We start from the raw sequence: 18,907 nt of genomic DNA, 5'->3' as shown, positions 1-18,907 counted from the left end.
AACTATGCAAACCTCTTACTGTATAGGATATTGATTACTGAGTTGCCATCCTCTGAAACCAAAATTTTAAATATCAGTTTTATCAGTTTCTTTCTTTGTCTACTCGAATCATTTGATTTTTGTCCTGAAACATATCTGAAGTTTGCTAGTCAGTCTATTTGTTGACTATTGAAGATCTGTCTCTTACTGGATTTTATATTCTGGTAAACAAAGGAAGGTTCATGTAAAATGAATATACATGCTACTAAGGATTTGCCCCCATGCTTAGATGCAGGCTTTTCTAACTCATTGAATGTATCCCTTGGGGACATTTGCGTTCATTTGGATGTATTTTCACCTTTAAAATGTCTGTATGGATGAAAAATAATAGGAATGCAGATACTCACAGAAGGTTCTAGATAAATTAAGTAGTGGGAGCCCAAATAGACAGAAATAGACATATTGCTTGGCTGAAGTGAAAGTGTTAGAAAGACTAGCTCTCCAAAATATATAAGAAAACAAGAATTGCCTTTTTTTTTTCAGTTTCCCTAACTTTTTACTTGAAGATTTTTTAAATTTTTATTATTGAAGTGTCATTGGCATACAGTGTTATGTTAGTTTCAGGTGTGCAACATAGTGATGCATCACTTCCAACCATCACCCAGTGTTCTTGGAGATAAGTGTGCTCAACGCGTGTCCCCACACAGCGTTGCTCAGCCCTTCCTGACCGTGTTCTCGGTGTCACGCTTCTCATCTCCGTGGCGCTGATTTTACAACTGCCGGTGTGTAGCTACAGAGAAGGAATCCCTTCCCGTTAATGTGTTCTTTTTGGAGATTTTATTAGAAAAAGTGCACACCGTTTGGTGGACCTCGAGTCTGCCTCTTGCGTTGCGGACATTGGGTTGCGGGCCCACTGCGTCTCCTCCTCCTTCGTGCCTAGCTGTGACGTGATAGGGTGACGTCAGGGATAGGGACCGCTCTTCCTACACATCTTAAAACTTAAAGGCATGAAGAGAGACAAAAATAAATAAATAAATAAATAAATAAATAAATAAATAAATAAATAAATAAAATAAAACAATATGGCAGCAGTCCATATTGTTACAGGATTCAAGTGCAGGGCTAAATGGGAATTTTGCAGAGCTGGCCCTTTTGGGGTTTGCTGTGAGTGTGACAGCAAACATGATTCTAAATGCCCCACTCTACATGGCATCCTACACTTAATGATAGTACGGCGTGCCTTGAGCCGCTGCGTGGGGAGGTTCTGTAGGAGCAGAGGGCGGCGCGCTCGGCCCCGGCCCGGGCGCTCGGCGTCCGTCCGTCCGTCCATCCGTCCGTCCTCCGCGTCCTCCCGGCGGGGTTTGGGGGGAGCGTTCTTAAAAGGCTTCGTCCCCGTCGGGGTCCGGCCAGTATTAACGTGTCGTCCCTTCTTCCCTGTGCTTGATTTCACGTGGATGCGCTCCAGAGATCCAAAATCGCGGTGTACGAGAAGATGTGGACGTACATGCGGTCGGCGGAGCCGTCGGTGTTCACGCGGACGACGGCGGAGGGCGTGGCGCGCGTGCGCAAGTCCAAGGGCAAGTTCGCCTTCCTGCTGGAGTCCACGATGAACGAGTACATCGAGCAGCGCAAGCCCTGCGACACCATGAAAGTGGGAGGAAACCTGGATTCCAAAGGCTATGGCGTAGCTACACCCAAGGGCTCCTCATTAAGGTGGGTGGGATAGTATAACAATGTCGCGTGTGTTGTTATAATATTCCACCTTCCCTGATGGCCCCACGCACTGGTTTTGTTTTGTGTGTGAACATGGTATGTTCGGTTGGTTTTTGTTGTTTTTTGGTTTTTGTTTTTTTTTGTTGTTGTTCGTTTGTTTCTTTTTCTTTTTATCCATTTCATATATTTTGATCAACAGTCAGGTTTTTTGGTTTTTTTTTTTTTTTTGAACTTTGGAATAATCGATCATAGCTGACCTGTGTATCTTCCAAGGCCATATAAAAACCAAACTGGTTGAACACTCGCTGCTGCCAGTGAGCCTCACACACGCGGAGCGACGCTTCCTGTCTCATCCACTTGTTTTGGTCACTCAGATCTGCTGTCCTGTCGCCTAATGATTCTACATTTCACCTTTTTTTTTTTTTTTTTTTTTTGATTCTGCCTGCCTGCTACATTCTGAGTACAAAGAAATCAACCTCTTCCTAACAAACCACTTTTTTTTTTTTCCCCATTTCAGTGTTTCGTTTATTATGGCATCATTATGTTCTAGATTAACCGGAGGTGGTATCGGTGCTAACGCTGTGACCGCATCTGTCCATAGACGGAATCACCACCCGCGGGAGGCTGGGCTCTGATTCTACGGCGCTTACTGCACTCACACTCTCACCCGTTGCAAAGGGAGTGTGATGTAAGTAAGATCTGTGAAATCAGACCCGATGACAATCCGGAATTGTTCACACACAGACCCCTGCCATGGGATTCATAAGCAAAGCATCACACGTGCGGGTTATGCAGATAATCCACATGTGCTAACGATGAGACTTCCATTCTTAAGGAAACATTGGTAAAATCTGCCCTTCTCACCCCTTTCGGTCCTGGACATAGGGAATTCACATGTTGGTGCCCAGGAGGCAGAATGTCCTATTTTCCTTAAGCAATAAAGGCTACTGGTGAATGGCTGGGGCTAGACCAGAGCCGGAGTCAGCAGGGACACCTGACAAATCACTCTGATCTCAGTGCTGCGTGGGAGGGATTCGTTCAAAGCACAGATTCAAGAAGAAATCAGAATCTTTGTAAAGGACTTAACCATGAACCTGGTCTTGACAAATGATGTCTCTGGTAAGCCTTTGAAACCTGAAAGTAATGAGACCTGTCTGATTGCCCAGCAGGGATGAACGCAGGATCAACATTATAGGATTGATTTCACTGGTTTGAGAAGGGCAACTGCATGCAGTGCGCTTTGGAGATGTGTGCTGGGTGGGAGGGCAGGGTGAGGGGGGCGACAGAGCCAGAAACAGATGCTAGCCCCGGAAGAGTTGTGTTAAACCAGTATTTTGTGTTTGCAGGCAACACTGTAATAGTTACTGAGGGGTTTTACAATGTGTTCTAAAGGGGCCATTTTAAGGGGAGAGAGAACTAAATCAGCCAGTGAAGACAAATGGGTGTGGGCCTTGGGCAGTTCTGAAGTCACGTTTCTTTGCACACACTTCCCATATGAAGAGGAGGAATGAGCAGGGAGAAAGCCAAACAAATAAAGTACCAGTGATAAGATGCTACCCCCGAATGTTTCGGCCATGCAGCAACATAAGCTGGCATCAGGGTGTTTGGTCTTCAAGGGTATATTCTGTGTGATGCGGTGTGAGAAATTCAAAGCCAAGGAGCAGAGAAACATCTATGGAAGTAGGAGTTGCTAAAGCACTTTCATGTCACTAATTTAAAAGAACGAGAAGGGGAGAAAGCAATGGTGGTTGGTATGGAGATCAGTGTTCAGACTATTGATTACATTCACTGGATGTCTCTTTTGCTCTTAATTAATTCTCTGTGGATGTAGCTGCTTGTCCTCTGTCTTTGTCTCCTGATAAAGTCAAGTTCCAGGGACTGCATTTGGCCCTCAGATACGGGCGCGCCTGCCTCTCATTGATGGCAAGAGAGAGTTCCCTCTTAAATGTGCCACTTTGTCAAATCCACACTACGGGGATTGTTTGGGGGGAAGCTGAAGGGCTTCATCTGTCTAGAACTGTATAATAATCCGCTATTGGCTTCCCCCTCTTTTCCTGTCTTCCCTGGATCTTGTTAATGAGGCAATTGTTAAACTCAGCTTCCCGGATGGAGAGTTTGTTTATGCGCTTTGTTTTCTATATGCCACAATTTCCTGAGCAAGCTGGCCCCTGCATGCCAAAACCCCAGTCATTTTGTCCCGTCGTCTTCGAGAACACTAGAAGAGCACGGAAGGCTAACCAGCATGCACCTTACCCCCCACCTCCAGCCCAGCTACATGGGGGGCTCATTAAACTTAAATTCTCATTCTTATTCGATGAGGATCCTTCTATTTGAACAGAGGCAAACTCATATAGAGATAGACTAATGGGCACCTTCTGTATAAATGATTTAGTTTGTAGAAGCAACTTCAAAACAATTGCATTTTATCACAGCAAGATCCAGAGAGCACATCTGTATCAAGAGTGTCTTTGAAACCTCTCTGCCCTATTTGTTTAGTAGACTGACTGTTTTCCTATTGGATCTGTCTTTTTTTTTTTTTTTAACTTAGTCTTTAGGTTAATAATTCTGGATACAGTGAGACTAGTCTGTTTCGTTGTCTTTTTCACAAAGTCTGCTGTTGTGATTCATTGGGCAGCATGAGACTTTGAGAACAAGAAACCAGTGATCTTTCCTGCTATGTCAGCTGAAGCACAAGACGCAAACAAACAAACAAACAAACAAACAAAATGGCTAGCAAGCTTCCATTGACCTACGGAGCCTCACATTTCCAGACCTCACAGTGCTTCAGAATCCATGTCACGGAGAAGAGGAAGAGTATGATACACACTCAGGATGGAAAGCCAGGACTTGGGTCTTTAATGTAGACTTTAAAACAAATGCAGTCTGGATTATTACAGAGACTGTATCTGTACCCAAAGTAGAAAACACTATGACCAGGATGGCCAGCACCCATCTTTATAGTAGAGAAGAATATGGGGGGCCCCTTATTGTTCGGAGAGACTATTTCAGACTCGGGGTTGCCAGCTTTACAGAATGCTTTGAGTTACAGGAGGGCAGTCACTATGCTCAGAGTTACGGGGTTTATTGGACTTTGACATAGATTCGTCAAGTTTTAGGTCATAGAAGGATGCTAAGAATGTTGATGCTATTGAATGTAGCATCTATAGATCTGATTATAATGAAGAAAAGCAGTCACAGGCAAATGTGCCTACAAACTGTACATATTGATCAGCGGAAGAACTTAAATCTTACTGGCAGTTATTTAGTTTCCAAAGTCATCTTCTAAAGAAAACTTTTAGTTCTCATGGTGGGGTGAAAGGGTAAAAGCTCTTCTTTTGTATTATCTCTGAACTATCCCCAAACTTTGATATTTCCCTCAAATCTTCTTTTAACGTGCACAGTGCCATTAATACTACTATCCACATCCTGGCCTTCCTTCTCATTCCTTCTCCAATCTCTGTGGCAACCCAAAGCAATTGTGAAATCCATCCTCTGGCTGGGAAATTTTTAAAGGTGATTTTAAAGCATATGCTATAGACAGCCCTGCAGTGGAATGCAGAGCTTAGATGAAAGAGGCAATATCTTTATTTTGACTTTACTGTCAGTGCTATCAACTTTACTATACAGCTTTACTATACTTTACTATACTCTAGAGATGTGCTAGAGTGTTTATTGTAGAGAAAGCGTATACTTTGCTACCAAAACACTATCTTTACTCTAGTATCCATGTTACACGAGTTGCTATACTCTCTACTATGCAACAAATAAAACTGACAGATGCTTAGAGGGAATCATAACTTAGTTAATACAAATTTACTGGGTACTAAATAACTGTTAGATGAGAATACCCCTTTTAAAGATATCCGTGGTATATAGTATCTATAAGTACCTCCAGGGAACATAGCAGCAGATCATATCTAAAGACTTCCTCTGGCCTCTGTTAGAATTTGTATACTTGACCCTAGTGATTAAAGCCAAGTTAAACACACACACACACACACACACACAAAACCACTAGTCCCCTATCCTCTATTATTCGACAATGATAAATTTTATTCAAATTTTGCCTTCTCTAGAAGTGTTGGCAAAATTGTCTAAAATAAGACAAATGCTCCGACACCCCTCAAAAAATGATGTCTCAAATGAAAGCAGTTCCAAAACACCTTGATCAGGAATTGAGATCAAGAAAAAAATGAGGTCCTGTTGGACTTGCTGACGTCCAGCTGTAGGAATTCGTGCAACAGGAGGAAAACTTCTGGAACCAGGCAGGTCATGCTCTGCTTAAAACAGCCCACTCAGAGCCCAGGGCAATAGTGTGATAGGGGAGGAAGTAAGAAGAATGAGAGTTAGAATTATACATCTTTCTTTGGACTTTTTCTTTCAGTATTGAGCACAATCAGTGGCTCAAGTGTAAATCTGTATCAGGGTGGGCGGAGTCCTCTGTAGGACAAATTAAGTTTCTTCTACTTTGGAAGATTCTTTAGGGCAGATCTATTAAACTTGGTATTCAAATCCATGTTTAAAATATATATTATCCTTAAGGAACCATTTTCTCATGTAAAGTTGGTGATTTATGTTTACTCATCAGTTCAAGTATAATTACAAGATTTAGAAACGGGGTTTGCTGGATGTGGTGCATAAGAATGAAGTTGACATCTGTTTTTGGTGTTAGTAAGATGTCAGATGTTAGCACTTGATGTGGACATTAGAAAAACTTAAAGTACAGAAAGTTAAACCTGAGTGCTAATATTCCTGAGCAGCATTTGGCCTGAAGTGAATACATTTTTCACTTGTTTTCTGGAAATGAGTTGCAATAGGTTAGTGTCTTTTTTTTTTAACTATTATGGAAGGAGATGTTTTTGCATATGAATATCTTTCATTTTTCTTGGTATCATATTAAGATATGCTGCAGGTAACTTAGTTTTTGTGTTCTCATTACGACTTGGAATACAGTCTGTTGGACTAGGGATCAGAACACATGCACACACAAATCAATCATACACGCACATATGCACACAAATCCCCCCTCTACATTGTGATATGCTTAATCACTTAGCCCAGTTTCCTGCCAGAGATGCTGATGTTTATTGCTGGGACCAAGTATTTTTCATTTACAAACTGAGATGTGTATGGTAAAGCTATCAATACTACGTGCATGCCAAAGGGAAAAAATCCCCTTTAGAATCTATATACCTTATTCTTTCCTTTCTAGATGTTGAGTCCAGTAGCAAACATAAAACTTTTCACTATCATTTAAAATTCTACATTTTTCAGTTAGGTCCTCCATACACTTGAAAGAGGATTGAAATCACAACTCCCTGGGCAGCCTGGGTGGCTTAGCGGTTTAGCGCCGCCTTCAGCCCAGGGCGTGATCCTGGAGAGCTGGAATCCAGTCCCACATCAGGCTTCCGGCATGGAGCCTGCTTCTCCCTCTGCCTTTGTCTCTGCCTCTCTCTCTGTTTCTCAAATAAATAAATAAAACCTTTAAAAAGAGAAAAGAAAGAAAGAAAGAAAGAAAGAAAGAAAGAAAGAAAGAAAGAAAGAAAGAAAGAAAGAAAGAAGGAAAGAAAGAATCACAACTCCCCATGAAGAAGAAAACAAATATGGCATTTTTTCTGCATTTCTTTAAGATTTACCAGTCATTATACATGTTTGCCATTCTTCCCACTATTAAAAAAAAATGCTAATATGATTTGCCTTCATATATTTGCCAGTTCATTCAACAGATGGCCACTGGGTTCCACCTGAGAATTTGCCGGTTGGTTGTCACATTTTTCTCTTCAGGTTTGGTTTTGTGACTGCCATAGGTAACACCACATTGGGAATTTTCTAAACTCAGTGTTTAGCTGTGTGTTCCGATTCACTGTGACACTCAGAATCCGTATTTTAGTGACTTGCCTCCAAAAAGGGGTCATTTGTGTCCATTTTAGTTCCTAGCACTTCAAAAAGGATTAAAAGTAAGGAGATAGAAACGCTATATATGAGGTTCACCAGTTCAAACCTTCACATCCTGAACTGTGAAGAGACCTGAGACTGGATGTCAGTTCTGACAGTTCTAGGAAAAGTCAGAATTCCAAACTGTTGTTCTTTAGTCCCTAATAATTACCTTATAGGCAAATCCTATAAAGAAAGAGAATCTCCAGAGAGACTACCTATATCCTGTACAATTCAGATTGATTCAGTGGGAACACACAATTCATGTGAGTGCTGAACCTCTAAGCCAACCAAGTCAGGCAGCCTTGACCTACATGTGCTGAACCTCTAAGCCAACCAAGTCAGGCAGGCTTGACCTACATGTAGGAGACATAGCGTCGTGTCTGAGACCACAATTCATAATCTAATATTAATAAATGTGCTGTGGGTGAACTTATCCTTATGTTAGTAATGTCTGTAAGGGTTTTCCTCTTGGTGTATGTCTAATAGCCAGACAGTTCCACCTTATGTCACTCATCTTTATAGATCATCTCGTTCTGTGGAATGGTTTCTAGAAACCATTGTAGCTAGCATTCAGGTTAAAAAGGGGACACAAAGGAATGGCAAAGCAAGTGTATGAGGACACTCTGTTTGGAACCCCTGTTCTGTGGAGCTGGGTGTAAGCCCACGCGTGGGTTCTCCAGAGCTCAAGCTATAAACACCAGATCTGGGTTTGCTGCCTACAGTTAAAGTCTCAGCCATAAGACAAACACCCTACACAAGAGAAATTGCATATGTGAAAATTGTCTCTACTGAGCATAATGCAGCTTCTGCCCAGAGCTATAAGGCTATTTTGTGGCTGCCTACACCCAGGTATAAAAGAGACTGTGTCTGATTAATGTTCTTCCCTAGAAGACCTCAGGCTATAGGACCATGAGTTTAGTAGATAGCAAATACCCTTGACACAAACTAGGAACCGCTGTTAATTTATCCTTAGAACAGCAGCAAGGTCAAGTGATAGGGTTTTGTTGTTGTTATTGTTTTTACTTTTTGTGCATTGCTTGTGTAGGTAGAACTCTGTTCTCCAGACTTACCTTCCTAAAGTGAAGGATATAAGGAAGATCAGCCCAGGCTGCTGTAGAGGATGGGCTCATTAAAGTTCTCAGAGGGATCACAACTCCTACTACTCTCCACAGTTCGATAGGAACAAGAAGAAGAGCAATCTGGCCATGCCGTAACAGATTCCTACCCCTTACTGTCCGAGTCCCTCTATCTGAGATTGGGGAGGGAGTGCACAAGAGATAGAAGAGGAGGCTCTTTACACTTGGAATAATTAAACACATAAAGAATATTTCAGGGGATCCCTGGGTGGCTCAGCGGTTTGGCGCCTGCCTTTGGCCCAGGGCGCGATCCTGGAGACCCGGGGTCGAATCCCACGTCGGGCTCTCGGTGCATGGAGGCTGCTTCTCCCTCTGCCTGTGTCTCTGCCTCTCTCTCTCTCTCTCTGTATGACTATCATAAATAATAAAAAAAAGAATATTTCAGATGTGCATGTGCACACGTGCCCACACAGGACTTTGAAGGGAGCAGAGTAATCAGATTTACCATGGAACTCCAAAATACCTATAATAAACTAAAAATAAAGCTCAATTTATTGTGGATATGTAATATTCTCCTAAATGTAGAATTCTATACGATACTATTTTATTGCAGTTTTATACTAATGATAAACATCTACTTAGTGCATCATAAGTAAATTATGGTTATCCATAAAAATGAAAATGTTTCAGCCTAGCATATGGGAAACCACCCATCCACAACTTGAGGCATTATTATCTTCCTTTTGTCTGTAAAGATAATATCAGCCAAGATAGGAGCTGGTTTATGATTCATACTTAAGAAAGGGAAGATAAAATAGCTTTGCAGTTATTTGGAATGAGCTAAGGAATAGTAAAGACCCTGGCTTAGAATTATATTGTTTTAATTTAGCTAGGAATAGGGAAGTACAGTTCATTTACTTTAATGTTCATTACTACTCACCCCCAAATTCAGTCCTATAACTCTTGTTTTCAGAATGAAATAACATACATTTGAGATAACTTTGCCACAAACACCATATCATACACATCCTGGCAACACCTGAATAGAAAATCACCATATTACTCTGCAAACCACCTGGCCCTGGCCCCAAGCCTTGGAAATTGCATCATATTAATTATAAGGATATTTTGTAACTAATAATCATACTCATAGAAGTTAGAAATACTTTGTACATATTGTTTATCCTCCTTAATATCAGAAAAGTCCATTTCAGGATTGAAAGTTGTTTACTTTAAATGGACAGGTTATGTACTCTCTGAGAACCTAAAAAACTGTTGTTTGGGCTCATCCACAAAATGATAAACACTTTCAAAAACTTTATGAGACCACTCTCATAGTACACTCTCTTAGTATCACATGACTCACATGACTCAACAGTGAAGGAAAATTAGAGACATAAAAACGATCGTAGCGTCAATTCTGCTTTTCAAAGTTTATAATTCCAAGATGTGGGAGAAATCTATCATTTTAAATACACCTAACCATGCAAGGTCTTATCACGTCGTGTTGAAATAAAGTAGACTTTACTTAGCCTATGTTTTGGAAGGAGACTCAGTAAGGAAACTGACACACAGATAATTCTTTACATAAATTAACTCAGTCTATTTTCTCTAAGCGTTCAATCTTTGAGAGTTAACCAAAATAAGAATTAAAATGGAGTCAAATGTGACAGAAATAGCTCTCTACCTTCAGAAAAAAGGGATGTATGGACCCCTCTCCACTGCAAAGAACATGGTATAAACACTGTCAAGACCCACCCACAAAGCCTCTACTCTTATAGAATTCTGGTTGCTTCCTATTTGATGCTGACAGATTGCAGTTTCTGAACATCCTTTTTAAAATGGCAACAGGCCAGGATCCCCTTCGTAGCTAAGAGAAGCTCTCATCAGATACCCAGCCGCTCTTCTTCCATGTTTTCAGGTATTTGCAACTAAAATCACACACACAAAAAAAATCATAAAAGCATTGATCAGTGAGTACAGCTGTTACAAGTGGCCTTAGCATGCAAACTAAATTTAAAAAAAAAAAAGGCATGAGAAATAGAAAAGTTAAAATGAAGCCAAATATCCAGAGCCCTAAGTCAGTATCCTAACCTTTGGCTTATATTTGAGGCTAGGAGGAGGTAAATAAAACACAATGGGATGGATCCAAGAAGAGCTGACCTCAGATTATCTCCCAGAGTAAAAAGCAAAGAGCAAAGGCTAATGAAAAGTAACAAAAAATTTGCTTTCTATTAAGTGATATAGCAAAGCATATAAAGCAGAGAATGAGTTGATATGTCATCCAATGTTCTTTTTAATTTGTTCACTTTTATGAGATGATGTTTAAGTTTGGTTTAATGATGGAACTCTAAAAATTACTGAGCAGTATATTTCTTAAGTGACACAGTAGTAGCAACAGTGCCACATGAGAGCTTTCAAGCCACTCCAACATGTCTATTTTTACTTGCTCCTTTTCACTCTCCTATGATGTCATTCTAGTAAAAAAAAAAAAAAAAAAAAAAAAAAAAAAAAAAAAAGAGCCTACAAATCGGAGACGTTATATGACTTGCCCACAGTGCCACAGCTACTATTGGAACTGAGAGCTTCTGACTCTCTGCAGTGTTCTTACAGGGAAAGAACAAAAGAAAACTTTTTAACATAAATACAGTTTACTTTCAAAACTTACTAAATAGATTTTGTGATTCTTCCATGGTGCAGTTTCAACAACATCCATAATTTTATTTTATTTTTTTAAAGGATTTTATTTATTTATGCAGGGAGCTCGACGTGGGACTCGATCCCCGGTCTCCAGGATCATGCCCTGGGCTGAAGGCGGCGCTAAACCGCTGAGCCACCAGGGCTGCCAACATCCATAATTTTAAAGCATATTGAAAATGCTCCCTATAGAGCTCAAGAAACTGTTTATATATTAAAAAACTAATAAACTCTGGCTAAGTTGAAGAAATTACACAGGGATAGACTTCGGGTCAACATAAAGATTTTACAAAAATTAAAACTGGTCCAAAAATGGAAGGAAATTGGCTAAGATCCCCAGCATCAGAGTTGCTCAAGAAGAAACAAGAGCTTCTTGAATCTCTTAGGGAGTATGCTAAGACAGTGACATCTGAGTCCCCTCTCCACTTGAGAGTCTAAGAATCTGTGTCCTGTTGTGGACTATCTTTAGCAAAACAACCAAAGAATTCTCTTACATCTCTTTGAAGTTGCAAACACTTAATAAGACCAGGAAGAAGAAATTCATTCCCAGAACCTGCTGACAAGCTGATCCGGTTCTGAAATTAAATAAGTCACTTCTTCAATAAATAGCTGCTTTTATCACATTCTGTCCGCATTGTGAAATAGAAAGATATTTAAGGAAAGCATTTCTCTCTAAGAACCACAGAGCTAGAGATAGACACGTCTTGTATGCCTCTATATACAGATATTTAAAATTACATACTGACGTCAAACTTCTGGGAAGGTACAAATCTGACAAAATTCGCTGGGTTGTAAAAGGGGGAATAAAATAGCAAAAGTGTGGCACCTGCAGGTAGAAGGGCTTGCTTTGATTATTTTAAGAACAAAATGTATGCTTCCCTGTCTAGATAGGAGAAAAACTGCTCCATGTAATATGGTATCCCATGGTGTTTCAATATAAAATACTTGAGAGGGTGATTTTTAAGGGCATCCTAATAACACCAGCAACTTCAGTTGCTACTTAATTTATTTTTCATTTTGGCCTTCATCACATATAGCAATCAGTTTATGCTCTGAAACATGAAGACGGCACAGCCACTAGAATCCTATCCAATCCAGGAGTGTCCCCACAGTTGTTCTTTCTTATTCGTAGACTTTCACATCATTTCAGAATATAAAGATATGTCCTTCAAAACTCTGTTATTTAAGTGACTTCCATGGATGAATGAATTAGGTGTTTTATAAAAAAAAAAAACAATTTTTTTTCATTTATAATACAGCTTCACAGTTTCCAACTGCATCATGACAGGGGAAAAAAAGGAAATTCTCTATTTCTGGAGATATTCTTCAGGACTTATAGAGTTTAGTGGATAAAGGGCTGGTTTGTCAAAATAGCCATTTGGTGAATATTCTTTAAAGATAATGAATGAAGTTAGAGTTCCCAAGGAAGAACGTGAGGACAAACACATATACGTGTAGTTGGAAGCTTTACTACGCCGTGTGTACATCATGTGATTTTGAGGTGATCCGAGCTCCTAGGGTGGTAGTGACAGAACGTATAACATACAACCCTCCATACAGTGTTCTTTCCTTGCACATTTTCATAACGGCCATTAGAGTAATGATTACCCCATCCTTCATGTTGACATCTCTGGAATATATTGTGACAACCCAAGTTTCCAAAGTACATCCATCTTCTCACCTGATCTCATTTTCCTTGATAAAGAATTTTAATAAGTTACCCAAAGTTAAATAACAATAGCACATGATCTTGTATGGGTTCAGGCTCATTCTCGGTCTCCACTTTCCTTCATGTCTCATGGAATTCAATCAATTGTCTGGTATTTGATCTTTTTTATGGGAGCCAGTCACTGAAATTATGCCAAAGGGTGATGAGGGACAGACTCTAAGCTCAATTAACTAGATGGTAGTCTCAAAAAAGACAAAGTCTAATAAGAAAAGATCATAGCAGACACCATGTAAAGGAAAAGGAAATAAATTTAACAACTCCTACATACCAAGTGCATGTGTATGAATATGTTTCCCCCAACAAATCCTTGGTGGTGTTACTGTCTTCACCTGGACAGATGGTGCTGCTGAGGCTCAGGTGGAATAGGAGCGCATCATTGCCCCATTCCCAAACCCACGCTCCTTTCACATGCTGCCTTGTTTCTCTCCAGAGATACCACAAGCTCTACTTAGAGGTATACTAAGAAAGAAAATCCCATCTTTGGCCTACCTATGATTCCCTGTTTTGAAAAACATAGTTTCTGATAATATCTCACTTCCCCAACTTTCCTAACCCTCCCCCCTTTTATGACCCCTTAAGGGCTTTTTTTTTCATTTTCATAATAATTCTTGTTAATACCAAATTTTGTACTGCCCCAAACATGGTGTTGGCATGTAGCCAACAGGGAAGTGGGTGGAGACACCACAGATGCCCATGATACACTTTCCATGATTCACTACAGCTGATGAAAATGACCCACGCCATGCGCTTGCATGAACCCCTCAGCTCTACGTCCGTCTTCAGTTCACTGGAGCTCTGACAAAATAGATAAGAGGAGAGAGTTTTGTCCCCCTTACACAGCAAATGTTACTCCCCTTTGGCTTAATCCTTACCATAAATTTTAAGCTCATTTCCATGAATGCCCCTGTATATCAGACAGTTGATAGTGTCTTGTGAGACCTGAGGAAAGGGTTGGCCAGAACTGAACTTGACTTTAATACAAGACCATGTTCTATTATTGTTTAACTTTGGGTATTTCTCCCCTAGGAGGAGGACAGAGGAGAACTAACCAGCTCCAGGACCAAGGTAAGAGGGGAGTTTTCTTTCAAAAGAATGGGTTCCATCCATTTGAAGGAAACCCCTCCCCCACCTATTTTTCAATCCCTTTTTCTTTGTACATTTATATTTTTCAACCCACGCCTTAGGAAACCAGCTTGCCACCTGTGAGTGATAGTTACGTGGACATCCCCTTAAAATGTTACAGCAAGAAAAAATAAAACCGTCTCAAAAGTCGTATCAGTTATATGCTAATGCATTTATGTTTTCCATCATCATTAAATATCAGTGTCAGCCTTCCATTAAGGATCAGTCTCCTGCACCAGCCTTAAGAAATTGCCATCAGCTGTTAATTTCTCCCTACATAGACTATGGATGGTGACTGATAATCAAACCATAATGGGTAATGGGGTTACAAATACATTAAAATTAAAATCTAGAGTGTTTCCATAGAAAATATATTATTCTTAAATTTTTTATTAAAAAATTGTTTTAATTAAAAGCAGCAGCTGATAGAATGTAAATGATAATTTGGAGTATGTGCAGGCTAGACTTTGGGTGCACAGCAGTACAGACTTGATGAGAGATGTTTAAGGTGCCATATGAAACCCAGATAGAAAAATGAGGAAGCGGAGCTAATACTGTCCTGAGCAGGGTTTCTCCATGTGTCAAGCGCCTTCTCAGGCATCACTTCCAAGGGGTTTCCATTGCCACCTCTCACCTTCTGTGTTGGCTCTGGAAGTCCTCAGTATTCGCCCTGTGTCACATCACTCCTTCCAGGGGAGAGAAATCCCAGGCAAGAAACAAGTGAGAGAACCTAAAAGCATCCAGAACTTGAGATATTAGAAGAAAGGCGGATGGGGTGGGGTCACGAAGGGACAGCTTCCAGACCCCCTGCAGCAACCCTTCTGTCATCCTTGCCCTCCAGGGAGACCGGGTCTTGTGGGACTCCGTTTTAGCGAAGCTTGATCCTCAAGAAGAGAATCTTAGGAAGGAGAGGAAATGTGCAAAAAGAATGAGAATTCAGGCCATTTGTTGCCAATCAGTGTCTTTCGGAAACACAGTTCTGGTCATTTTGTTACAAGTACGTTTAGAATCACTTTCCAGTTGTATTGTCAGGGTTTTTTCACAAAAGAAAATAACTTCAGATGGATATGTTTTTGTCGGAGACTGTTGTCGTAGGAGCCGGACCCACAGCAGCCCTGCCATTAGGAAGGCCCATGAGTGGACGCACAGGAAATAGAAACTTGATTTTAACAGCAACGTACACTCCTTTTGTATGTAATATTTGCCGTGGTCACGCAGTAGACACCTAAGCAGTAGACTCTTAGCAGATCATGCATTTTGTCATCAGAAGTCAGATAGAACCTAATTTTTAGGTTCCCATCCCTGACTCCCTTGGTTAAAAACACAGGATATGCGGGAGGCACATTATTCATTCCTGAATTTTAAGGTGCCAGGTGGCTGGATTGCCTGAGCGGCCACACAGAGAAGGAGAAGCATCACAGTACTGTTCAGTGGACCATTTATGTACTAGAATGTGGTGTCCACACTGACATTAGTTCTGATTTGTTGTTTGATTGAATTTTATGAACTATTTCATGGCAGTCTCATTCAGGGAAGGAATTAGTGGTCATTCTGCAGTGACTTAGTTCTGTTAGGTAATTTGAACTTGAGATGAAACACCGTTTTTGTTTTTTTGCTGTGTCATGTTGCTCTGTAGAGTGAAAAATACTGATCTATTAATTGCATTCAACTTATTAGGTATATTAAAAGTAGTGAATGGAAGTGCCTAGGCTGGTAGCTTAAGAAGTACCCAAGTACTTCTGTCAAGGAGCAAGTAGCTGAAAGGCGGCGTGCCATGCTCTAGTATTAACACCACTCTAAGCAAACGTTGGTGAAACTATTTTAAGAATTTAAACTTTTGGGTTTTTCTTCCCATTTAAATTGTTTAATAGAAACAAATGAGAGACTTTATTTCTGTTTTGAAATATCGTTGTGAGCCCTGCTGCCCTCACAGATAAGAAGCTTTGTTTCACTTTGTACAGCATTAACTTAAAAGCTTTAAAGACACACTGACTTAGAATTCTTAAGTTTTGGTTATTTTCAGAGAACAGATGAGCCACCTGTGTTCCTAGTTAGGAGGTTCACACAGCTTTCTTCTGAGTTCTCATTAGCTTAGAATCCCTTCTTCTAGAAGACCTGTTTTTATCACTCAGTTTCTTTTTCTATTTATGCTATTCTCGCACCTGACCAAAATCCAACCCAAAAGGTTGGGTAGGCAAACAAGCAATTAAAAGACACTTTAAGTTCTATACAAATATTAGTTTCTTTTTCTATTTATGCTATTCTCACACCTGACCAAAATCCAACCCAAAAGGTTGGGTAGGCAAACAAGCAATTAAAAGACACTTTAAGTTCTATACAAATATTGGTTGCTGTGCTCCACAAGGGAAGACTCCAAGTAAATGTGAGCATTCCAGACAATAGGTAATTTATAGAAGAAGGAGATAGGTCGAGTCTAGAGTACCTGGTAGAGACCTCATAAAAAAGTTTCAGATGTACCAGTTGATAACATTAGTTGAATGAGTAAGTCCATGAGTGATTATTGGAAAATAGTAAAGCCTGTAGAAAAGCTAAGGTGGGAAAAAAAATTCTGATGAAGGTTCTGTCATGAGATTGGAATCTATTGTGAATAGATTTTGGGACTCTAAGGAATCTAGCCTGGGGGAGGCAGAAAAGATCTCTTTGGGAATTGGGGTGGTTAAGAGACTGGGCTTCTGAGTTAGAAGGGTGCAAGTTCTAATTCCGCCTTTGCCATTGACCAGCCATGTGGATTCAATTAGGACTCCATGAGAATGTGAAAAACTTGGGGCAATGCCTCAATCAAATATAATTAAATTTTAATTATACATTAATATACATTAGTTAAATTGTCAGGAAGCTTTGTCAGGAAAACTAGAATAGAGTCATATCTTGGACTCAGTCAGGAGTCCCAAAGGTGTTTGACAAAGTGATGTAAACAGGCAGAGAAGTGTGGCCATACTCTGGGTAGCTGTGAACAGATTGTGAGTCAGTGGATCTTGTCTCAGGTGATAAAGGCTTTGACTCAGGTGTTACCTATACCTATATAATGGAAATGCACATATAAATTTGAGAGAGCCCTTTTCAGAAAAAAAAAAAAAAGTTCTCAATGGCTACCTGGCTATAGGAAAGGAGTGGAAATGAAAATTCGAAGACAAGATTGAGTTTCTGTGGTTGGGCTTTATTATTTGTATTTAGATTTCTACTTTTTCTGTGAAACATTTTCTGATCCATTATACTGAAGCTTCTTTCTGATAACATTCTTGGGATTCAACATTTCCTGTCCTAAAAGATCAGAACTAGAGACCTAGTATGTGTCAAAATAGACCTATCTAATTCCAACCATGGGAACGAACAGTATCAGTATCCAATCAAATCAAGTCAATGTACAGTTTATTGGTATGGCTTTTTAAGGAAAGTTATCTACTGTTCTTCCTTCTTGAATATTTAGGGGGGGGGGATCCATTTCAAGTGATAAGACCACATGCCTCTGAAGTCTTGCCTCAGCTCAAGAAGTATTTTAGCCAGAGGGGACAGGGGCTATATCAGTCAAAGCTTAATCAGGGATCACCCCCAGGAAGCCTGACAAAGAGGAAAATAAAATCCCCCTTGGAGAGCCATAGAAGGGATGAATACATAGTGTAACTATCCAAGAAAGGGTACCCACAGAAAGCAAAATTATCCCAGTCCTGTGGGAAAGAGCACTGGCAGGAGGCAGAGACCTGCATCTCAGCTGGGACTTGGAGAGCAAGCCCACCTAACCTTCTTTCGACCTGAATGACCACAACCATCAGATGAGGAGGATTGACACAACCTCTGATCCCCATTTTGATGCCAAGATTCTAGTTCTTTAAGGCAACTGATGGACATTTTTAACAATCAGCAAAGGAAGGAAAAAGGAAACACTATTGGTTAGACTATTGGAAATTAAATAAAGGAAATAAGGAGAGTGGTCTAAGAGAGGAATCCAAAGTCAGGGACACAATAGAGGTCACCCAACAACTCTGCATGAAGGGCATCTGCATGAGAAACCAAGTGCTGCTGAGCAGCACACATACACACAGTGAATGGTGGCAGCCACCAGCTCTTGTATTTCGGAAATTTTACTTGAGCATAGTAACAATCACAACTTAACAAGAGTGATGTGCAGAGGTGACCTGAAGCACTTCAAATCTATAGGTAGCTACTGTCCCATCTTGAAACAAAGCCCTCTTTTATATGATTCCATCACAGAAAATGATAATAAAAATGGGATGGCTTGGGGTGAGGACTGTACCTCATATCATCTCAAACAGCACCCCAAGGCCACCACAAGTGGTGGTAAAATAAAATTTACATGATTTAATATGAATAATGAATATTTTCTCAATATTATGTAAGGGTAACCAAAAGTATCTTTCAACAGTTTTTGTTTTTAATTTTTATTAATGTAACATACAGTCTTTTAAAAAGTCCTGGGAGCCTCTGGGGGCTCAGCTGGTTGAGCATCTGACTCTTGATCCAGTTCAGGTCCTGATCTAAGGGTTGAGATCTAAGGGCCTCTGGGGGCTCAGCTGGTTGAGCATCTGACTCTTGATCCAGTTCAGGTCCTGATCTAAGGATTGAGCCCTTGCATTGGGCTCCAAGCTGGATGTGGAGCCTACTTTAAAGATTTTTT

General features: G+C 40.3%; 1 protein-coding gene across 20 annotated transcripts in view; it reads left to right on the top strand.

The window, feature by feature from the left end:
* GRIA4 (glutamate ionotropic receptor AMPA type subunit 4) overlaps window positions 1-18,907 on the top strand; it is a 367,857-nt gene that overhangs the window by 325,941 nt on the left and 23,009 nt on the right. For 15 of the 20 annotated variants that reach the window (XR_011995847.1, XR_011995839.1, XR_011995842.1 and 12 more), the window contains one exon: window positions 1,445-1,692. Coding sequence is in view for 10 of the 20 variants with exons in the window: in XM_072729916.1 (XP_072586017.1) it covers window positions 1,445-1,692 (248 nt within the window). In the remaining 10 variants the exon portion in view is untranslated. Of the gene's footprint in view, window positions 1-1,444; window positions 1,693-14,157; window positions 14,197-18,907 lie in introns of all 20 variants that reach the window. The other 5 variants (XR_011995840.1, XR_011995843.1, XR_011995846.1 and 2 more) reach the window with 1 other exon arrangement.

The sequence above is a fragment of the Vulpes vulpes genome, chromosome 12 (genome assembly GCF_048418805.1).
Source record: "Vulpes vulpes isolate BD-2025 chromosome 12, VulVul3, whole genome shotgun sequence".
NCBI classification, from domain to species: Eukaryota; Metazoa; Chordata; class Mammalia; order Carnivora; family Canidae; genus Vulpes; species Vulpes vulpes.
Note: the sequence above shows the minus strand (reverse complement) of the source record. Positions and strands in the feature narration are given on the sequence as shown.